Consider the following 24,676-nt stretch of genomic DNA (forward strand, 5'->3'; position numbering starts at 1 on the left):
CCAGGCCTTCTTGGTGGCAGATGCAGGGCGCATCCTCCCGTCAGCCGGGTAAAATAGTTCCCTCCTCCTCATCATCCCCGGCCAGTAGCACCTGAAGTGAGTCATCGCAGAATCTTGGAGCAGCCTTGCCCTGTGCTGCTCCACTGGGTCTTCTTGCTCTTTGCTCCAGCAAAATCCATTGGAGCAATGGCCCTTTAAATCCAGATGCTCCAGCTGACGGCCTGTTATGCGGGTGCACAGTCCGCCCACTGCACAGCTTTCGGACGACAAACCCGGAAACAAGATTAATGGCCACCAATTAAGTCGCGATCGCGTGGGGAACGGTAAGTTTTTATTATCTGGGTTTGCCGCGCGCCCTTTGACCCCCACCCACTGCCATCCCGCCGCCCTTTTAAAATTGAGCCCATTGTGTCTGCTGATTGGCACCAAAAAGTAAAATGTCTGATGTACAACATTAGATGAACATTTAAAGATTTCTATTTATTTTTGTAGCCACAGAAAAAAATTAAAGTCAAAGATTTTCCTCCGAAACCATTGCTGGTAAAAACACTGTGAGATCTACTTCAAAAATCAACATTTAAGAAAAGTGAGATCAATGCATCAAGACAAAAAATTAGGCGGATTATAATTCATTCCAGTTAGCTGGACTGTCATGGGACTAAACAAAAACTTAACAAAGCAACTTTCTCTTTAGCAGCGAACCTCTTTCATTCCACATACAGCAAGAATATTGCTTCGTTTGGCCAATGTTCAGTTTCCATAGTTCCCAACATTGTAGGGTTTTCTTTAAAGCCAAAACTTTAAACTGATCTTCAAGTCGTGTGTCCCATGTGCGCGTAACTCATAACAACTTTTTCAAACAAACATTGATATGCTTTCATTTGGGACTAAACAGCTCTGAGCTCCTTTCAGCCTCTGCAGCCTGAAGGCTTTTAAAACAATGAATATCTGTGAAATACTAACAGTATGTTTTTATTCTGGGGAACTTGGTCCTTTGAGGACAAAAGCTTTTCTTTTTCAACCTGATTCATTTCTCAGGGCTACCTGGGATTCAACTGAAAGTTAGGATCTGTAGGAAATTGGTCCATGACATGAACCATTCTGTCCCTTAATTAGAAGCGATTAGGGAAAGCCAGCACGGATTTGTTAAAGGTAAAGTGTGTTTAACTGACCTGATCGAGTTTTTTGATGAGGTGACAGAGAGGGTAAATGAGGGCAATGCAGCTGATGTGGTGTATATGGACTTTCAAAAGGCCTTTGATAAAGTGCTGCATGGTAGGTTTATCATCAAGATTGCGGCCCATGGAATAAAGGGGGCAGTAGCAACATGGATACAGAATTGGCTCAGGGACAGGAAACAGAGTAGTGGTGAACGGTTGTTGTTCGGACTGGAGGGAGATGTACAGTGGTGTTCCCCAGGGGTCAGTGCTGGGACCACCGCTTTTCTTGATATATATTAATGACTTGGACTTGGGTGTACAGGACACAATTTCAAAATTTGCAGATGACACAAAACTTGAAAGCGTAGTAAACAGTGAGGAGGATAGTGATAGACTTCAAGAGGATATAGACAGGCTGGTGGCATGGGCGGACACGTGGCAGATGAAATTTAATGCAGAAAAATGCAAAGTGATATATTTCGGTAGGAAGAACAAGGAGAAGCAATATAAACTGGAGGGCACAACTCTAAAAAGGGTACAGGAACAGAGAGATCTGGGGGTATATGTGCACAAATCGTTGATGATGGCAGGGCAGGTTGAGAAAGTGGTTTAAAAAGCATATGGGATCCTGGGCTTTATAAATAGAGGCATAGAGTACAAAAGTATGGAAGTCATGATAAATCTTTATAAAATACTGGTTCGGCCACAACTGAAGCATTGTATCCAGTTCTGGGAACCGCACTTTAGGAAAGATGTGAAGGTCTTAGAGAGAAGAGATTTACTAGAATGATTCCAGGGATGAGGGACTTTAGTTACGTGGATAGACTGGAGAAGCTGGGGTTGTTCTCCTTGGAACAGAGATGGTTGCGAGGAGATTTGATAGAGGTATTCAAAATTATGAAGGGTCTAGTCAGAGTAGACAGAGAGAAACTGTTCCCATTGGCAGAAGGGTCAAGGACCAGAGGACCTAGATTTAAAGTGATTGGCAAAAGAACCAAAGGTGACATGAGGAAAAACTTTTTTACACAGCGAGTGGTTCGGATCTGGAATGAACTGCCCGAGGGGGTGATGGAGGCAGATTCAATCATGGCTTTCAAAAGGGAACTGGATAAGTACTTGAAAGGAAAAAAATTGCACGGCTACAGGGATAGGATTCTATGTTTCTACAATTACAGTAGGTGGGGAAGAAAGTGGCCAAAGTCCCAGGATTCATTTTTTCCCACTCATATTTCCTGTCAACCCAATGAAACATTTAATCACTGCAGGCACTGCTTTGAGAAAAAAAATGGATATTTTTCCATCACATCCCACAACCAGCAAGCTTATGTCGGCTGACTGTGGGATGAACGCATGAGGATACTCCACCTCTTCATCCTCCATATTCCTCATCGATTGTATTTGTGTAAAGCTAAAGTAGAATGTAGGGAAGCTGCCTGGTTTGCTTAAAATTAGCAGAGACTCTGAACAAAAGAAAAGAACCATTGATCTGAACTGTAAATGAAGCCTATTTGGCAGTTTTTCACTAAATGTCAGCCTTTGCACAAAGTTACGTCAACCTCCACAGAATGTACTGTAAGGTATGAAAATCATTCACATGATTCTGCCACACATCTTGCATTGAAAGAAAGCAGAGTAAGTTGCCGGAGAGCAAATCAAGAGCCATGTGGAATAAGAGTTTCTTTTTATCAAGAAGCCGAGAAGAGCTGATTGTTTCAGTGGACAACTATACTGAACAGAGGAGCCTAGGAGTTATAGAAGCATTGATCCTGAGACAACTTCACTTTCACCCTGTAGGTGTCAGACGCCTAGATCCTACAACACAATGAAACTTCAAGAAATTAATAGAGAAGAACAGAAAATCAAATTTCAAGGATAGTGGAAGGATGGATTTTCAACTTCCGCCCAAAATGGGCGTGCAGTCGGCAGAGCGGCCGTGCCATCCACCTGAAGTCAGCATCGAGCCACCCAAAACAATTTCAGGTTCGGGCTTTGTTTGAATGCAGCCGCCATACTGCAGGCGCCAAATGTGCATTCTGCTGCAGCTCACCAATTGTAGGAAGGTGAGAAATCGTCTGGCTCCTGACCCCACAAAAGTAAAAGGAAAAGAGGTTTGGGGCCCTTCTGTGAAGCAGCCATCAGGAGTCCCTTTATGAACCATTGGTTAGGCCGCCCACCTCCTGGAACAAATGGTCGGAGTATGTACGGTGCATGGTCTGGCCATTTGTACTTCAAATTACAACTGATGTCCTACAACGGTGAAGGGCCCAAATTTCCACATATAAACAGTCGGGCATGCTGTCCGTCCATTTAAATGAAAATTACTTCAGGCTGTCCTTGGAAATCCAAGGAGTGGGTAAGATTCCCCCACAATTTTCCTCTATTAATAATTCACGATTTGTTGTTTTATATAAAAAAAATATAGGCTTGACCTATTTGCTTCAGTGACGTGTTGAGGTTAAAGCAAAATATTCTGTGCCTTGATATCGTGTTGGTGAATATATGCCTAATCCCTATAGGGGGTGAAATGCTTGTATTTGCTAATTTTAACAAAAAAGACCAAAGTAAAAACTTACAATATATTGTTATTTAGTCACATCTATCTTTTGGCTAAAATGAATGAAAATAGAAATTTCACCTTTTGAAGTCTAGAAAAAGAATACATTTCATCTATGGCCCCAATGCTTAATGGTGGTATGACTCCATCTTTGTTTTCCTGAAGGTACAACTATTGGGCCTGTCAATATCCAGTAGAGCCTGAATACATCCAGAGTCTGAACATTGAACTGAACATCAGTAGCTTTCATTTGTTAGTGGGTGAGGTACAGTAACCACTTATTGCCTTATTTTTTTGGTAGGGATCAAGTTAGTGGTGTTAGGTTTAGAATGCATTAATAAGAAAACAGTTCTAGCTTCAAGTTCAAACTCATTATTAAGGAACATCATAGGGTAGATTTTCATCTTCACCACCTGGGCAATAATCAGGAGAATGAAAATCATGCACAGTCTATAAAGGGTGGACGATCCATTCTGCCAGATTACTGCCCAGGTAATGAAGAAGAAAATCCACGTCCACCTCATTCACTGTCCCATGAATGCAGTCAAGGATCCTTGTCGAGGAAAGAAACAAGTACCAATATTTTTATCCCATTTCTTACCTGTAGTTTATTGCTGAATACAAGATTGTTGAATACCATTGTGTAGGTCTCTGTGTCTAACAACAATGCCATCCAGCCATACCAATTTGATAATGTATCATTGACATAATTCACAGTGGTTGATTGATTCTTGCTGTTGGTTAATGTCATCTTACATTGTTGTTTGGGTGCCTTTGCTCTGTTTTTAAATGTAAAAGAAGATTGTAATTTTTCCCTGATCCCACATCCACACAAATAATTATTCGCCATCATGTATCATTTCCACAGCTTTTCAAAATAATTTTAAAATGCAATTAAGATTTTTTTTCCTGTGCTTTTGGCAACTCACCATCCATTCTGGAGCTGGACCCTGATCATTAAATATTAGAATCTGACTGACTAACATAAAAGAGTTTTTATCTCACGCTAATCGAGGCAAAAGATATTTTATTTTAACCTCATCACATCATTGAAGTAACCAGGTCAAGCCTATGTTTCTTTTTAAATACAACAGCAGCCACTCCAATCATTTGATGAATTATTAGCTTATCAGTAGTGCCCAAAAAAATTCAGCTGAGATAATTTTTTTTAAAACTCATTCTCGGGATGTTGGCCTCGCTAGGAATGCCAGCGCGTATTGCCCATCCCTAGATGCCCTGAGAAGGTGGTGCTGGGCCACCTTCTTGAACCAATGAAGTCTGTGGGGGTGCAATGGTTTCCTACAACTGAATGGCTTGCTAGGCCACTTCAGAGAACAGTTAAGAGTCAACCACATTGAGGAACTGGAATCACATATAGGCCAGGCCAGGTAAGGATGGCAGGTTTCCTTCCCTAAAGGACATTAGTGAACTAATTGGGTTTTTATGACAGCTTCAGGGTCACTTTCACTGATATCAGCTTTTTATTTCCAGATTTTTTTAAAACTGAACTCAAATTCTCAGACTGCTATGGTGAGATTTGAATTTATGTCCTACTGGATTATTCATCTAGGCTTTTGGATTACTAGTCCAGTAACATAACCACCACACTACCATACCGTGCTGTAGAATTTGGCAAAGCTGAATGATCTCACATACCTTTTACATATTTTTATTACAACAAATAAGAATAGCTCCTGCATTTACTAAACACAGCTGCACATTGCATATGGATTCCATCAAGACATTCTCCACAATCTACCTAAGATAATAGGTAATAGGTGACCTAACTGTTGCAACTGGTTCAACAGTGATCTTGACTAGTTAATGTTGCATAATACAGGGGAACCTAAATTAGGGGAGGAAAATAAAAAAGACCACCCTCAGATTCAGCTGCAAAAAAGAGAATGGTAATCTGATTTCACTACAACCTACCACCACTACAAGAAAGAAAATGGGGAATCTGATTTGATGGCATGATGTGTGCTTGCCACTTCCTTAAAAGGAAAATGTTGGACAGCTATAAAGGCCAACATTCCATTAGCCTTTTTGATTATTTTCTGTACCTGTCCATGACATTTTAATGATCTATGTACATGGGCCCCTAAGTCTCTTTGGACTTCCACTGTTTCAAGCTTTTCTTAATTTAGAAAGTACTCTGATCTCTCCTTTTTAGGTCCAAAGTGGATGACCTCACACTTGCCTACATTAAAAGCCATTTGCCACAGTTTTGCCCATTCATTTAATCTATTAATATCTCTCTGTAATTTTATGCTTCCATCTACACCGTTTACAATGCTGCCTATCTTTCTGTCATTGGCAAACTTAGATATGTGAGTCTTTATCCCGGCATCTAAGTCGCTAATAAATACATTGAATACTTGAGGTCCATATACAGATCCCTGTGGGACACCACTAGTCACATCCTGCCCATTTCAGTACATTCCCATTATCCCTACTCTCTGTCTCCTGTTCCTCAGCCCATTTCCTTAACAAGTCAATAATTTGCTCTCAATTCCATGAGCTTCAACTTTAGCTAACAGTCTCTTATGAGGGACTTTATCAAATGCCTTCTGTAAGTCCATATAAACAAGCTCCATAGACGTTTTCCTGTCCACTACTTGAGTCACCTCTTCAAAAAATTCAATCAGGTTCATCAGGCGTGACCTACCCTTTACAAATCCATGCTGGCTCTCTCTGATCAGTTGAAAATTTTCAATGTGTTCATTCACTCTATCCTTAATTATAGACTCTAGTAGTTTCCTGACAACAGATGTTAGGTTAACTGGTCTATAATGCTTTGGTTTCCCTCTCTCACCTTTCTTAAATAGCGGAGTGACATGTGCAATTTTCCAATCTAAAGGAATGGTTCCTGAATCAAGAAAACTTGGATGATTATAATTAGGGCTTCTGCAATGTTCTCACCTACTTCCTTTAAAATCCTGGGATGGAAACCATCTGGTCCTGGGGATTTATCACTGTTTAGTGCCATAATCTTCTTCATTACTGTTAATTTGCTTATGTTAATTATGGTGAGTCCTCATCCCTGATTCAAAATTAGTTTCCTTGGTGCTTCCGGCATGCTATCCTCTTCCTATACTGTAAATACTGATGCAAAGTAATTATTTAACATGTCCGCCATTTCCTTACTTTCATTTACAAAATCACCATTATCAGTTTTTAAGGGGTCCACATTGCTCTTGACCACCCCAATCTTCCTAATATAATTGTAAACATTTTTTGTTGATTTTGCTATCCTTTGTTAATTTTGCTATCCTTTGTTAGTTGATTTTCATAGTCCTTTTTTGTGGCTCTCACTATGGGCTCGATTTTGGCGGCGGGTTTCCGGCGGGTTTCCAGCGGGGGGGCCCGGAAAATCCCGATATCCGGTCACGTGACCGGATCGCGACGAAATCCCGGCCACTTCCGGGTACCGCGCTGACGTGCGGGGCTGCGCGCGCAAGCCCCGCTGGTGGGAATCCCACAGGCAATTAAAGCCAGCGGGGTTCCACTTGAGTGTACTTACCTTGCTTGTTGAGGTCAGTTAATGAGCTGAATCAGCTGTCAAAAGAGGAAGTGTGGGATTTTAGGTTCAAGGCAGTGAGCTTCACACACTGGGGGAAACAGTCTCTCTCCAACCAGGCGTGTTGCAGCCAGCAGCCTGTGGCCTCACCCACGCAGGAGGCCACCGCGTCACATAGGGCAACCCCTGCCCCCCACCACCCCCCGCCAAGCCAGAGGACAGACCGACACGAAACCGCAGCCCCAGTCCGAGGAACCACCCACCTACCCTGCACAACCCCTCAGACCAACACCTGCCAGATGGGTGGTGTGTGGACACCCTCGGAGGACGAAGAGCATGACCAGCCCCAGCAGCCTCGCAGTCCACGCCGTCCGCCGCAGAGAGGTGGATCCCCCCAACACGGTGTTGTTGCACGCCCACCTGCACAGCAGGAGGGAGGGCTACCGCAGAGAGAGACGCATCGCAGAGGGCACTACCCTCACCACAGGGTCCACAGACCGAGGCGCAGCTCCCCGGACCTCTCCGAGCAGCAGTGCACAGGGAGGCGCAAATTCGCTCGACATGTAGTCGTGGAGATCTGCAGGCTCTTTCATGCCGAGCTGCTCCTGGCTGGCCCCAGCACCAACTGCTTACCTGTCGCTGTCAAAGTCACCACTGCCCTCCACACCTTCTCCTCCGCATCCTTCCAGGGTGCAGCCGGCTACACCGCCGATGTCTCTCAGTCGTCTGCGCGGACGAGCCCTGCAAATACACCTGCACATACTCTGCAGTAACACGATGGGTGGCATCAGTGGTGGGTCCTCATAGTGATACCCAGGAGCGGGCATTATTGGACACAACGGACAGGATTCGCGGAGACATGGCAGTGGTGGTGTCAATATAATGTGTGCTGTTTGTTGCTCTGAAATTCAATATAGGTAACACCCATGACAAACCCTCAGGCACCCTTGTGCACCCCCTTCATGCTCACGACACGTTTGCCTTACGCTGCCTACTGCACATATGTGATGCATGCCCTGTGGCTGCAGCACAGGTGGTGGCAGGTTGAGTGAGGCTGGCCGTGAGGGAGATGCACGAGAGGGTGAGTATGGGATGGAGCAATGAGATTGTATGAGGATTGGGTTGCGTGTTAGTGGCAGGATGAGTACTGGCGAGGTGAGTAGGTGGAGGTAAGATGAGGATGGGGTGTGAGTGGGTATGAAGGGTGATGTGACAGACTAGTCACATCACTGCGGTGCCGAAGGAGATGTGGGGTGGTGGCAGTGTTGTGGCAGACGGAGTGTAGGGGAAAGACTTCGTGTTCTCACTGCGGCTGACCTACTGCGGTCATTGCAGCGCCTCCTGCACTGTAAGCAGGTGGGCCATATGTTGGTGGCGCAGGTGACCCCCTCTGCCACCTCGAGCCAGGCCTTCTTGGTGGCAGAGGCAGGCCGCTTCCTCCCGTCCGCCGGGTGGAAGATCTGTGTCCTCCCCCTCCTCCTCACCCCATCTGATGATACCTGGGGTGAGGCATCATTAAACTGGGAGCAGCCTTCCCCCTGGGCTGCTCCATGCTGCAATTTGTTCCATTGGTTGCAGCATCTGTCAGTGGAGGACTGCCCCTTTAACTAGAGAGCCTCCAGCTGACAGATCGTACTGCGCATGAGCAGCCCACCCGACGCGCAGGCCAGCGCCGTGGACCCCGGAGGAGCAGGTAATTGATTCCTATTAGTGGGTTGCCTGCTACGATCGCGCGGGCAACCCACTAATTTCGCCGAGCGTATTGACCACGCTCCCGGAGGACCACCCGCTGGGAACCCGCAGGCCTGCTAAATTCGAGCCCTATGTGTTTTGTCACCCTTTGCTGTTCTTTGTATTTCTCCCAGTCGCCAGGATCTGAGCTATTTTTTGCATTTTTGTATGCTTTTTCTTCTAGTTTTATGTTGTCCCTTACCTCTTTTGTCACCCATAGCTGTTTCTTTTGGCAAGTAGAGCTCTTGCCCTTTAGGGGTATAAATCGGTTTGCATTACATTAAATTCTTTTTTGAATACCATCCACTGATCTGCTGTCATTTTACCCATTAACAGATGTGTCCAGTTTACTGTGGACAGTCTCTGTCTCATCCCATTGAAGTCGCCCTTACCTAAATTTAGAATCTTAGTAGCTGATATGGGTTTCTGCCTTTCAAACGTTGAACTCGATCATATTATGATCACTATTAGATAAATGTGCATGCACCATTAGGCTGTTAACTAAATCTGGCTCATTACTCATTATTAAATCTAATATGGCCTGCCCCCTTGTTGGTTCTAGGACATATTGTTGCAGAAAGCTGACCTGAACACACGCAAGAAATTCACTACCTTTCTGACATGAGCTTGTCTGCTTATCCCAATCTATATGAAAGTTAAAATCCCCCATTAAAACCACCCTGCCTTTGCTACATGCTTGTCTAATCTCTGCAATTGTATATTCTGCCACTTCACAGTTGCTACCAGGGGGCCTATACACAACTTTCACTGCAGTCTTAAATCCTTTTCTATTTCTTAATTCTATCCATAAAGTCTCCACTGCCTGCTTATCTCTCGTTATATCCTCTCTTATCATTGAAGTAATTTCATCCTTAATTACTAAGACTACTCCTTCCCCTCTACCAGTTTCCCTATCCTTCCTGTAGACCTTATAACCTGGTATATTCAGATCCCAGTCCTGACCATCTTGCAGCCATGTCTCAGTAATGGCTACCATGTCGTACCCTCTAAGTTGAATTTGCGCCTGCAATTCATTCAATTTGTTCCTTATACTCTGTGCGTTTGTATAAAGAACACTTATTTGGGCCACACACCCTAACCTGTTCTTCTGCTCTAATGTTGTTTTTGTCACACTTTTCTTATTTATTTCTCCTGATTTAATTACTTTACATCTTTTAGTTTTCTCTTCACTTGTAGTGCCTAAAGCATAATTTCTGACTATTGCTCTACTCTCTTCCTTTTCATTTGTTTTAGAATTATTATTTATACCATCTTTTCCACCTGAGCCCTCCCCCCCATTCACTAGTTGAAAGTCCTTGTAACAAACAACATTTGAATGGGCCATTCAAACTTTTTCGCTTTCTATAATGTTTCACATCTGCTGGCATTTTATAAATGACGTGATCAAAAAACAATTGCCTCTCAGCAGAGAGTAACACCAGTCATGACAAATCATCCTACATTGCATTACAGTTTTGCGGTTAACTATCGACAGTATAAAATCTTGCAAGCAAGTTGTATATAATTGAAACTTCAGCTACAATCACCATGTTGCTCCACATAACTTGGGTCTTGAGCTTTGCAAGCAGAAGCAGCCAAATCAGCACATTAACCGCAGTTTTCATGTTTCATTTTACATGGGCATTGCATGACAATGTTCTGTCAGTATGTTGTCTTGAAAAAAATGCACAGTTGTTGCATAGCTGTCAAATTGATGTATTTGAATAATTAAGAGTATCGTTTTAATTGTGTAAATATTATATAGCTTGTCAAGAGGATAAAAATTAAGATTTATTTCAGTCCTTTGACTTTTTCATTCGCTGAATTATGATGTGGAGATTACAGACTTAGATGAGAATGGGATGAATGAAATCTTAGATCCTCATACGTCTGCTGGGTGTCATGGTGATAACTATAACAAACATGAATACTTGAACCAAAACTTAACAGCAGCCAGATTAAGAGAAGACATCAAAGCTTTCTGACAATCTCAACAAAATAAACACAGAAAAGCAAGCTGTCATTTATTTTAATTATTTTAAACTGCTGAAAGATTTTTTTTAAAATGAGGTTCTCGGGGCAGATTTTCCAAATGCGTGCTCCTGGTATTGAGCCTCATCCACCAGGAATGCATGGCAGGAAATTACAAGCATGCTTCCATGATTTTCCGTCCATTAAAATGAATGGGCAGAAAATCATGGGAGCGTGCCCGTGATTTTCCGATGTGTGTTTCTGGTGGATGAGGCTCTGCATCAGTAGCAGACATTGGGAAAATCAACCTTCATGTGCTCTTTATTTAGTCCTCCATTCATTTAACTTAAGATTGAAGTAAGTAATATGACAGCAATTTATATTGAGCTTGATATTACAATCATATAATACATTAAGACTGCAGGTCTTTTTTTCACCCACTTATCCCCACACAGTAAACAGTTTAGGCTTCAAGGCTATTTTGGGAGACATTAGTGCCACTCACCAAAATCTGATGTAAGTTTGATATGACAGTAAATATTTCACGGCAGTGGACTAAAAGCACCAACTGGGACAATTATTGGCACTAAAGCGTGATTACTGTAGTTGTGCTCTAAGTGGGAGTCTTAGCTTCCAAAATGTGATGCAGTTACCCCTTTATAACTGTCTAAATTGCCTTAGCATCCAACAGTCCAAAAATAGCTTCCAATTGTTGTAGGCACGTTCTTCTGCTTCTTATATTGTGTAAATAATCTTCAAAAGCATCTACAGTATTTCATAAAACAGTAAAAATTGTGAATTTCTTAAGGCCCTATTAAAACGAATGTCAGCTTGCCTCCACTATGACAGCTGCCTGATTTGCAGGTGCAACCTTATAATATTCTTGTCACCACAATCAAATCTATGTGTTTTGGTGCTCCTTCCCTCATCTCCCATACTTACAGGCCAACGGACATGCGATGAACCGAGATGTTCATTTTACAGACGCTGCCACCAACCGCTGGCTGACTGAAGTTTGCGTGTTCCTGGCAGGATGCAGGGAGTGTGCGCATGGTGGGAAGAACCCACCCTCCTTTAGTTTCCGACAATGATCCATCCAGATCTCTGAGTACAGCAGCATGTGGGAATGGGAAAGCAACCCGATTGGGTGAATTTATGAAGAAGAGCTGTTGAACATTGATGGTGAATCCACCTGAAAAAGAGGCCAAAGTTCAAGCATTACCAAAATTGCATACCATACAGTGAAGCTAATAAATAGAAGGGGTTATTCTGCAATTCCTCACTATTAGCAAGGAAGCCATACTTGAGGAGAGCACAGTTCAGAGACAGAGCGACAACATTGCAGCTCCAATTCTCCAGCTGGGAGTGAAGGATGACCTGATTACCCCTACTCGTGTATTTATTTTTTTATATCACATCAACAGTGACAAGTCCTGCACTCCTAAAAGAGAAAACACCTAAATTAGCCAAAGATTTATTTACAGTCTAGCCCTGAAACATAATGCTAGAAGTAAGAGATATATTAAGGTCTACAAGGATATTACAAAATTAAAATATAATCAAAAACACAGTAGTTGTGTAAAAGAAAATAGAAATCCTGAGAAAACAATATTATTTATAATAATTAATTCCACTGTTGGTATGTCAAAATCTATATATAAATCTAATCCCTTTTTTTAATTGGCAAAATTTGCATTATTCAAGTGATTGTATAAGAAAATAAAACTATCCTTCAACTTTGGGATTTGACTTCAAATCCAGCTCAGGGTTACGAAATAAATTGCTCTTTTTTTATTACTGTAATGGTCAATGTGAAATCAGCTTGGGGCAATTCCATCCCAGGTCCTTGTAGGTGAGAATTCACAGCATAAAAACTGCCCAGTTATAGCATTGGGTTTCTGTGTAAATTTCTGTGTCACAGATCATGTCAGATAGAGTGGTGATTGTGGGCATTCACAGACTATGTATAATTTTGGAATATGCTAGTGGCTTTCCCGTCACATTCCTGATGGAAAGTTGGAGTAATTGAGGAAATTTCCTGAAAAATTTTCAATTAATAAAAATTAAATTGAATAAAAATAGTGTGCATTTACTGCAATGGCAGTTTCTGCAAAATTTATAAATGAAATAGAGGTAGTTATTTAATGAAATGGGTTTTAGTGAGAAATATTAAATTAAATTTAAGGAAAACAGGGTTGGGCACTTAATTCAGTATGCCTACATACATTAAACAAAAGCAGCCATTTATCTCAAGAAAATTGCCATAATTTTATGAATTACATAAAAGGAAGAAAATGTGATTGCCCCAAAATGTATTAAATAAATAAAGGGGCCAGAGATTTAAAATTATATTTTAAAAATAATTAAAATGTATGAAGGAAATGTATGAAAGCAACAAATCGAATATGGCTATTTTCCTTTGGACTGCCAGTAAATAAAATGTCAGCAGTGACAAGCGATCAACTCTCACAAATGATGCCTTGGGTAATTTTGCTTGGGTATCTACATTTGTTATGGTGGAAGGAAAGTGAGCTGCAGAGAAATTGGTGCCATAGTACTGAAACATACAGTTTTTGGAGCTGACACACATCTACAGTTCAGGGAAAATGGGTGATGAAGAGAAGAACAACTAGCAAGCAGTCAAAGTGGATGCCACATTCTGCTGGATCAGCACAGTGGGAGTGTCATGTAATGTTAATTTAGCCCCATTATACTTAATGGGCCAGAAATCGCACAGACCGGCAAGGCAAAGCTCCTGCGAAATAAATTAGTGTAAATACTTACTGCGGGCTCTGTGGCGTCAAATTGCTTGATTTTGAACTTTAAAAATATTGTGCGCTATCAACCCAGCCTCTGAGCAGCGTGAGTTGATACGGATGGAACAGTCTGTGGGAATGGAAGACGCGCCCACAAAATCTGTCAGGAAGAGAAATCACGCTCACAGATTCAGGCTGCGTGGCTCAAGCAGGCCTGCAGACTTCGTTCATTTAAAGTTAATATTCTGGATGTAATTGTAAATAAAAAAAAATATTTTTTTCTATAAAAAGCCAAAGAAATAATTGAATTAAATTAAAGAGTCAGAAGGGAAAAAAAAATTAAATTTTAATTTTTTTTTAAACAACCAAAAACTAAGGAGACTTCACATTTTTAAAAGTTAATTCTTAGTTGTTTGGCAGTCATTAAGACTAACCACACTTTTGAAGCCTAGTTTAGACCTGGTATTTTTAAGCATACCTGTTTTGTGGTGTAATTAGTTACTTTCCAGCTAGGCAGCTAGGTAGATAAGCAAGTTTATGATTTTTCAATGATTTCTCTGATCACAGCGTGCGATGGCCCTTTAATTCGAAGCTGTCATATCGCCAGCGAGTCACTAGGATCAAGTTCACGATTTCCGCATTTCACTGCACATGTGCAAACGCAGGAACTTGCTCCTTCAATTCGCCATTAAAAACGGAGAGCGCTGTTGATCTCCTCCGTTGTTTCAGCAGCAATTTCTGGCCCAGTAAGTCACGTAACGTTATGTCATCTACAGGCACAATACTATTAGAATGTTGCAACCACTCACCGGTGTCTAAATTTGTTAGCGCTTCAAAGCGGGTGCGATTCCTGAGGCAGACAGCGACAATGTGCCAGAACAGAGAGACCCAAGGACTGAACTGAATTCATCTTTGGGCCTCATCATCATCACTCAGGTGAGCTGTGGGTGCCAATAAGGCCCCCAAAGCAGCTCGCCCATCGGGGCTTAACAAATTTAGCCGTCGCCCAGGCCCACAGATACGTCCGAGGAGGAGGCAATTGGGAGTGGTGCGAGGATGGGCCAACAGTGGCCTGCAGTTATTTTGTGGAGACAGGAGGAACACTCCTGCTCCTTCCGTTCCACAGAAAAACAAAATTCAGCCAAGTTTTGGGACTTTTTTGTGAGTGGCCTCCAACGGTCCCTTTAATTGCATTGCAAGCTCCGATTAGTCTAAACGAATTTAGGAGTCTGGGTCTGAAATGGACACAGGAGCCACTGTATATCAACAGAGACAGGGGTGACTGGTGAGTGGGACTCAGTACAGGACAGGATATAGATGGCACAGTTTTGGACAATGGTGTTTGTCTAGGGTGGAGCTTAGAAGGCTGTTGAGGCAGGCATTGGAGAAATAAAGTTAGAGGTAAAGAAAGCATGAGTGGTGGCTGGGGTGAAGAAGAAGCAGAGGCAATGTTGCTTCAAATTCGTCAAAACTGTAATTTTTGGATAATCTGTATCAGTGATGTTGGTTGAGGGATAAATGTTGGCCAGGATACCAGGAGAGGTAGCCTCCCTTCATTCAAAAAAGCCATGGAATCTTTTACGTTGCCCTGAAAGGGCAAACGGGGTCTCAGTTTAATGCCTCATCTAAAAGACAGCACTTCTGACAGTGCAGTACTTCCTCAGTACTACAATGAAGTGTCAGCCTAGAATATGTGCTCAAGTTTCTGGAGTGGGCCATGAACTCGTCTGACTCAGAGGCGAGAGTGCTACCATTAAGGCAAGGCTAGAATATGTGGTTCAAAACAGCTTTTGATCAAACAGGACGTGGAGGTTTACAATGTTGTTTTTTTAATTATCACACCTATGCTTTGTTACTCAGCTCACTTCTCCTGAGAAGAATCCTGCCTTTTTCCCCTGGACAGTTATTTCCCAGTCGTCTTCTTCCAGGGGTGACTGAGTGGGTGGGGCTTAGTACGGGACAAGATATGGGCAAAGCTTTGGACAAGATCGAGTTTGTTGGGGATAGAGGTTGGAAGGCTGTCAAGTTAGAGGTAATGAAAGCATGGATAAGGGTTTGAGCAGGCTGGCTTCCACCTCAATCTGACCCCAATCACCCTTAAAGAATATTGTGGACTGTCAGCAGCATATCACAAGACCCAATACAAACATGAACTTAAACAAGTCCTCCAGCAGCCCAGCTCAAAATGAATTCCAGAATTTAAATATAACCTCTCACCATTATTTTTTTTAAATGATTGTGTTTTATATACATAGTACAGCATGTCTGGCCATTTGATAGTTATTACTCCACTTGTGAGACTGAACTGTTTAATTTACTAGTGAATTTATTGCTTATGAAGTCAGCCACACTTCTAATAACGACCATATCAAATGACTTCGACATTTATTTCCAAATAATTTAAGCCATGTTGTCACAAAATATCGGAACTGGTGAAATAAATCTAAAATTATTGGAATCATTTGAACAAGTTTAGCAGCACTGGTAATCTTACTCATTTTTTTTAATAATAGTTTCTACGTAGCCTTTTGAAAAAAGCATAAAAATAAAAAGTAGACATTTGCAACAATAACCCACATTTACATAGTGCCTTTAACACAATGAGATGTCCCAAGACACTTCACAGTTCAACACGCAACCCAAACAGGATTAGGAATTAGTGGTGGCGGCTGAGCCTTTTAAAAATAAAGCCAGACCATTCAGGAGTGAAATCAGGAACGACTCTTTTCACAAAGGGTAGTGGAAATCTGGAGCCCTCTCCCGCAACTGGCTGTGGACGCTGGGTCAATTGAAATTTTCAGACTGAGATTGATAGATTTTTGTGAGGTAAGGTTATCAGGGGATATGGAACAAAGGCGGATAAATGGCTCTGAGGTACAGATTAGCCATGATCTAATTGAATGGTGGAACAGGCTGAAGGGGATGAATGGTCTACTCTTCTTATGTTGCTTTTGAAGGTGGGGAGGTATGTAGCAAGGGAGAGGAATTTAGGGAGAGAATTCCATGGAGCAGGGATGACGGAAAAAAGGGGTAGAAAAAGAAAGATTTCTCTTTTAAAGCAATGTGGAGACACAGAGCTCAGTGCTCCAGAAAACAGAAGTAGCTAGGAGGAGGAAGGTTAAATGCTTAGGTCACTTATAGTGGAGCTTCTTGTTTGACACTTCACAAATGCTTAGGTAACAAAATGGTGCAGCACTTTGGAGCAACATGAAGGCGGAGGAGTGATAGGATGTGGGTTTATGCCCGTATGATGAGTTTGTGACCTCAGTGGAACTAATAGCAGGAGGATGTAATCAAGGGTTACGCTTTCTTCACATGGAGTTATGAAAAAAGAGACAGAGATGTCACACCAGACCACTCTTGCGCACCTCCTAGAATGTGCTCTAATCTCCAACTGAAGCCGATTCAAACCAGTCCAAAAGGCAAGCTGGCCTAATCTGGTCTTTACTGGTTCCAACTGGAATATGCCGTAGGAGGCCTGGGAGCAGGAAGAATGCACTCTTGCTTGACCCATTGTAGTAAAATGTGTTGCATGAAAAGACTTACAGATGTCAAGGAGGAGAAAATATTAAAATAAGCAAAAAAATCTTCAATCTGCATTACCACTGTGGTTTAATATCATAGAAAGGTTACAGCACGGAAGGAGGCCATTCGACCCATCGAGTCCACGCCAGCTCTATGCAAGAGCAATCCAGCTAGTCCCACTCCCCTGTCCTATCCCCGTCGCCCTGCAAATTTTTTCCTTTCAAGTACTTATCCAGTTCCCTTTTGAAGGCCATGACTGAATCAGCCTCCACCACCCCCTCGGGCAGTGCATTCCAGATCCTAACCACTCGCACATCTAGTATATCTACATAATCTATTAAAAGTCTAGCAAATAGCACTTTTACTTTAACTGTCATACATTGGCATATTATCTGACTGTCCATAAGCAATACCACAGAAGATCATTTAGTCTATTGTTAAATAAGTTTATAAAACCTTCAAATGATCAAGCTGAGATTATTGAAGTTTCTGAGTTTGATAAGCAATGATTTTATTTTTGCAGGAACAATTTAGCAGACAGTATATTAAATGTAGTGATGTATCTTTGGATTTTCTCTTCCCTCCGACCCCTCTCGCTGCAGGAGATGGTACAGTATGTTATATTGTTTGCGCTCCTTTGTGAACAGGATCACTGCAAATGAGTTGGTAAAATTCAAAACTAATGAAACTTTCCAGAGTCCTTACCTTGTCCAGTTCTGCACCCAGAACATGTGACTATCGCCCTGCAGCTTCCAAGGTCAAAGTTAGCATATGTTGTATTGGAAATCAAAAGCCCATTGTATCGCTTAGGAGTTTTTATGCCTGCTGACATACATCTGGTATCCTGTTCAATAAATACAAAAGATTCTTTTGAGCATAGCAGCAAATGTGTCCCACACAGAAATTCGTGCCGTGGCATTGTATCTGGACTTTATTTTTGTCACTACAATTGAGTTAATTTTCACCACGGAAATATGATACTGCGCTCAATTTCTCCTTCCCAATCTGTCCATGAGCACTGGCGATGAATATATGGTATTTAATAATATACAAAATGAGGGATGTGACAGCTGATTTCTTTGTCTGTACAGTACTTGATTTCCACTGTCGTTGTTGCTGGTTTGCCTATCCTCCACCCTCAATAAACTGGCAGCTTGTCTAAAACTCCTCCAACAGTATTCAGTCCTGCACTAAGTGCTGCTTGGCCACCACCCCCAACCTCACTAACTTACAGTGGCTCTATAGTCCCCCACACAGTGAATTTAAACTCCGCATCTACAAATCTTTCCATAGCCTCAGCACACCTCATTTCTGCAATCGTTCCAGGTTACATCTTCTTGCACCTTTTGGTCCTCCAATTCAGACCTTCTGTACATCATTCTCCCTCTTCACTCCAACACTGACAGCAGCGCCCTCAGTCCCACTCTGGAACCTCCTTCCCTTTTTATTTCTTTCTCCACTTTTAAAAACCTCCTCTCTTCAACCACCATGCCTGATGTCTACTTTTTCCCCCCCCTCTGTAAAACACCTTGAGATGTTTTTTCTAAAAATTGGCAGAGGTTGAGGAGGTTCATAAGCATATAAACTAAGTTTGGGTCAGTTCATGCATGCTTTTTTGAGAAGATATAATCAAACAAGTTCTGGAGTCTTTCTGTTGTATTCACATTGGACATGGTTTACATGGTGCTGTACATTTGTTGATGGTTTTGTGCATTTCTTTATCTGAATGCTTTTGGATCTGCAAATGCTCTTGCAACAACTCTGACAGACTGCATCCTTGGAAATGCAAACAGCCAAAGTCTGAATATTCACGAGCACCATGATAGCATTTGGTTTTAGATTTGCTTCTAATTTTATTCCATGATTTTTTTATTTGGGTCATTTTATAACCCTTCAAAGACTAAATTTATTCCCATTGGTAAAGAAGATCAATATGTTCTGACTTATTAAAATCATTAAAGAAATATGGAAAAGTTTTTTAAGCAGGAGAAATGTTTCTAAGCCTGTAACTTAAATACAATTTATGGCATAACTACTTTAACTTACTAAACAAACAGCTACCTTGCTCATTAAAGAATAAAAGAATAGATTTCTCATCCAAATGAGAGTGAAGGGATATGGGATTGGTGCAAGGTAGGAGGGAGATGAAAGGAACCTGTAGATGGTCCTGAGTAGCAGGACAAACTAAATGGACAGAACGCCCTTTTCTTTCTCTTCCTTCTTTTGCACTCATGTATATAGCAGTTCTCAAGTTCCAAAATAACCTAAAAAATACCAAGAGCTACAAATTGGAAGACGAGGTCCTCATTACTGAGGCACTGACATCAAAATGGTTCCATTTTCTGTTTTCTTTACTGTTTGTTTGTTCTTGATATCACTATAGATCTGCGATAACGCGAGAAAATACAGAAGCATAGAAGGCCATTCGGTCCATGAAGCCGATTCCTTCTACAAGCCTTGAAAATTTGCTCTATCGTGGACTTTATTGAACTCCAAAGAGAGCTGACGAATCACAAGTAAAACCTCAAGATATTAAAGCTTCATGAAATGTCATCCTGTGCCCTGAAGGTAACTAATAAAACCCCAGAAAATGAATCAAATATTGTAACTGACATCAGTCAACCAGTAGCATTATACAAATAGTACTTCTTTGCTTCCACTAACATAGAAATTACTGGGTTCTATACCGCATTTGATCAACCATGTGCATATTTATGCTTGCAACCTTCAATCCTGTCCTTATCCAGATATCTGCATGGATCTTTTCAAAGGATTTAATCAGCATTTCATCAACAGTTTACACCAAATATTTGTTTCACAGTTTTCAAGTCAGAATTCTCAAAAAATTTAATTGGTTATGAAGTATTCTTGTTATTTTTTTAAAAAACTAAATGTAAAAAATATAGACCATTAATCTCACCTGGTTACTGAGATGTCCTAGCACCAAACTATCAGAGATACAGCTGTTACTTTGAATTTCCACCAAATCAATCCCAAATTCTTTGCAGGAATATACCCAGAAACTTCTTAGTTCAATATTACCGCTTTTAAACATCTATAAAATCAAATGTGAGAAACAAGTGTGTAGAAAGAAAGGCTTCATTTCCAAGAACTGCATCAATTAGACAACCACATTGTTCACCAGTATCAGTTAATAATGGGAAAAACAATCTACGTGGCTCTATAAACCCAGAACATGCTAGAAATATACAGCAAGTTGGTCATTATCTGTAAAAGAGAAAAGAACTGTTATGACATTTTGGTTGTGTTAGATTTCTGTTCTCTTCGTCCTGAAAGGAGGATTCTTTAACTGTCATAACTTGCCTTTTCTCTTTACAGATGTTGACTGGCCTGCTTTTATTTCCAGCATTTTATTTCTGTTTTTATTTCAGATTTCCAGCATTTGCATTTGTTTTTTCCTTTTTATTCCACATAGCTGCATAAACTCTGTATACGTTAATTGTAGTTTTTTTTATTATATTTCATTTGTGAGTTGAGGAAAACATTGTTAAAGCAAACTGAAGTAAAGTAGAAGAAAAACATTCAATGTAACAGTTCCCACCCCCAAATGGAGCGTACAACATTGCTAGCCATGTGGTATGATAATGTCCCCATAAATGAGGCTTAAATTGTACTCAGCCTTGTAACTGGAAATGTTTATTGTATCACATGGCAGACTGGCAACTTCTGTTTATAACATTTGTAATGTTTTCAATGGAAAAAATCTGTTTATTTTTGTACTTTTCACAGCCTGAGAAAATTGATTCAGACTGCTCTTTAACTTGTGATGTTATATCTGTGAAACTATCATTTTTGTTTCTGCAGCTATTCCCTCATACAAATATTACTGATTCGGGTTTTAACAAATCTAATTGAATTTAGGAAGGCAATATTGACATAAGCTGCAGAAATCAAATCGTTCTACAAAACTCTGTCTGATTACATAGTCCACTTTGAGGAGAAAGCAGAAATATATTTCCATTTAAAGAACTTTGGGTGTTATCCAATTTCCCACATAAATAATATTTCTCAATTTAGGTTAGAAATGATGAAATAAAAATGACAGGGCACTTTGAAGAACTCTTATTGCTTCAATCTGGATGGAAATCTGACGTTGGTTTTGCACAAGTTGACACCGGGCATCAAAGAACATCATCAGAGACAGTGCTAATGGCCACTGAATATGGAAAAAGTAGTTACATTTAAGAATTTTAATCTCCTCAGTGCCATACTTTAGGACAACAGTGGGAAAATAAACAGTGGGAAAGAAGATGTTTTTGAGTTGATTGGGAAAAAGACCAGAAATACCCATTTCCAACGAACAGAGAAAAAAGAACTGACTGCACAGCCCAGAAAACAGCATTTGAACAATGTGTGGAATAACATCCTGGTGTTCTGAAATTTTGAAAAGAACAGAGGCTTGTTTGTTCCACTCTGTTTATGTCTGTTTGTTGTCTTTTTTAACATTGAATAGATATTGATGACTGGCCAGCACATACATAGCACTCTGCATTATCGCAAAATGGTCCATAAGACCATAAGAGATAGGAGCAGGAGTAGGCCATTTGGCCATTCGAGCCTGCTGTGCCATTTAATGAGATCATGGTTGATCTGATTTTTACCTCAAGTCCACTTTCCCGTCTTTTCTCCATATCCTTTGACTCCTATGCTAACCAAAAATTTGTCTAACTCAGCCTTGAATGTATTCAATGACAGCCTCCACAGCTTTTTGGGGTAAAGAATTCCAAAGATTCACGACCCTCTGGGAGAAGAAATTCCTCCTCATTTCCGTCTTAAACGGGCGACCCCTTATTCTGAGACTATGCCCCCTACTTTTAGATTCCCCCATGAGGGGTAACATCCTCTCAGCATCTACCCTATCGAGTCCCCTCAGAATCTTATATGTTTCAATAAGATCTCCTCTCATTCTTCTAAACTCCAATGAGTATAGACCCAACCTGTTCAATCTTCCCTCATAAGGCAACCCTTTCATACCCGGAATCAACCTAGTGAACGTTCTCTGAACCGCCTCCAATGCAAGTATGTCCTTCCTTAAATAAGGGCACCAGAACTGGACGCAGTACTCCAGGTATGGTCTCACCAGCACCCTGTACATTCAAGGCTGAGTTAGACAAATTTTTGGTTAGCATAGGAGTCAAAGGATATGTGGAAAAGACGGGAAAGTGGACTTGAGGTAAAAATCAGATCAACCATGATCTCATTAAATGGCACAGCAGGCTCGAAGGGCCAAATGGCCTGCTTTTATACTCCATCCCCCTAGAAATAAAGGCCAATATTCCGTTTGCCTTCCGGATTACCTGCTGCACTTGTATGTTGACTTTTTGTGTTTCATGTATGAAGACACCCAGGTCCCTCTGTACCGCAGCATTTTGTAGTATTTCTCCATTCAAATAATATTTTGCTTTTTTATTTTTCCTCCCAAAGTGGATGACTTCACATTTTCCCACATTATATTCCATCTGCCAAATTTTTACCCATTCGCTTAACCTGTCAATATCCCTTTGCAGACACTTTGTGTCCTCATCACAACTTGCTCTTCCACCTATCTCTGTATCATCGGCAAATGTGGCCACAATACACTCTGTTCCTTCATCCAAGTAATTGATATATATTGCAAATGGTAGAGGCCCCAGCACTGATCCCTGCGGCACCCCACTAGTTACAGATTGCCATTTTGAAAATGACCCTTTTATCCCGACTCTTTGTTTTCTCTTGGTTAGCTAATCCTCTATCCACGCCAGTATATTACCCCCAATACCATCAGCTCTTATCTTGTGCAGTAACCTTTTATGTGGCACCTTATCGAATGCCTTTTGGAAATCCAAATATACTGCATCCATTGGTTCCCCTTTATCCAACCTGCCCGTTACTTCCTCAAAGAACTCTAATAAATTTGTCAGACACAATTTCCCATTCATAAAACCATGTTGACTCTCCTTGATTGTATTATGAGTCTCCAAATGTCCTGCTACTACTTCCTTAATAACGGATTCTAGCATTTTCTCAATGACAGATATTAGGCTAACTGGTCTATAGTTACCTGCTTTCTGTCTCACTCCCTTCTTGAATAGGGGTGTTACGTTTGCGGTTTTCCAATCTGCTGGGACCTTTCCAGAATCTAGTGAATTCTGGAAGATTACAACCAATGCATTCACTATCTCTGCAGTCACTTCCTTTAAGACCCTCGGATGCAAACCATCAGGTCCAGGGGACTTGTCAGCCTTTAGACCCATTAGTTTCCTAGTACTTTTTCTCTAGTGATAGTGATTGTTTTTAGTTCCTCCCTCCCCTTTGCCCCTTGATTTTCTACTATTATTGGTATGTTATTAATGTCTTCTACTGTGAAGACAGATACAAAATATCTGTTCAATTCCTCTGCCATTTCCTTGTTTTCCATTATTATTTCCCCAGTCTCATCCTCTAAGGGACCAATGTTTACTTTAGCTACCCTCTTCCTTTTTATATACTTGTAGAAGCTTTTACTGTCAGTTTTTATATTTCTTGTTAGTTTACTCTCATAATTTATTTTCTCCCTCTTTATTATTCTTTTAGTCATCCTTTGCTGGTTTTTAAAGTTTTCCCAATCTTCGGACTTACCAGTAACCTTTGCCATGTTGTATGCTTTTTCTTTTAACCTGATACCATCCTTGACTTCCTTAGTTAGCCATGGTTGGCTCACCCTTTTTGTGGAGTCTTTCCTCCTCACAGGGATATATTTTTGTTGCGAGTCATAAAATATCTTTTTAAATGTTTGCCACTGCTTATCCACCATCATACCATCTAATCTGTTTACCCAGTCCACTTTAGCCAATTCCGCCCTCATTCCTTTATAATTGCCCTTGTTTAAGTTTAATACAGTAGTTTCAGACCCAAGATCCTCGCTCTCAAACTGGATGTGAAATTCTATCATGTTATAATCATTGCTTCCCAAGGGATCCTTTACTTTGAGATCATTAATTAATCCTGTTTCATTACCCATTACCAGATCCAAAATGGCCTGTTCCCTGGTTGGTTCCCTGACATATTGGTCTAAGAAACAGTCCCTAATACATTCTATGAACTCCTCCTCAGGGCTACTTTTGCCAATTTGATTTGTCCAATCTATGTGAAAGTTAAAATTGCCCATGATTATTGCTGAGAGGATGTTATCCCTCATGGGGGAATCCAAAACTAGGGGGCATAGTCTCAAAATAAGGGGTTGCCCGTTTAAGTTGGAAATGAGGAGGAATTTCTTCTCCCAGAGGTCGTGAATCTTTGGAATTCTTTACCCCAAAAAGCTGTGGAGGCTGAGTCATTGAATACATTCAAGGCTGAGTTAGACAAATTTTTGATCAGCAAGGGAGTCAAAGGATATGGGGAACAGGTGGGAAAGTGGAGTTGAGGTAAAAATCAGATCAGCCATGATCTCATTAAATTGCATAGCCAAGGCTGCCAAGCT

General features: G+C 41.1%; 1 protein-coding gene across 1 annotated transcript in view; it reads right to left on the reverse strand.

Moving 5' to 3' along the window:
* The window catches only part of LOC137321923 (fibrocystin-like), a 440,431-nt gene that overhangs the window by 148,034 nt on the left and 267,721 nt on the right, over positions 1-24,676 (reverse strand). Inside the window, exons 45-48 of the mRNA XM_067984789.1 lie at positions 20,138-20,272; positions 17,923-18,061; positions 11,879-12,128; positions 4,316-4,493 (exon numbers count right to left, since the gene is read on the reverse strand). Of these exons, the coding sequence (XP_067840890.1) occupies positions 4,316-4,493; positions 11,879-12,128; positions 17,923-18,061; positions 20,138-20,272 (702 nt within the window). The remainder of the gene's footprint in view (positions 1-4,315; positions 4,494-11,878; positions 12,129-17,922; positions 18,062-20,137; positions 20,273-24,676) is intronic.

This window comes from Heptranchias perlo, chromosome 5, assembly GCF_035084215.1.
Source record: "Heptranchias perlo isolate sHepPer1 chromosome 5, sHepPer1.hap1, whole genome shotgun sequence".
NCBI lineage: Eukaryota > Metazoa > Chordata > Chondrichthyes > Hexanchiformes > Hexanchidae > Heptranchias > Heptranchias perlo.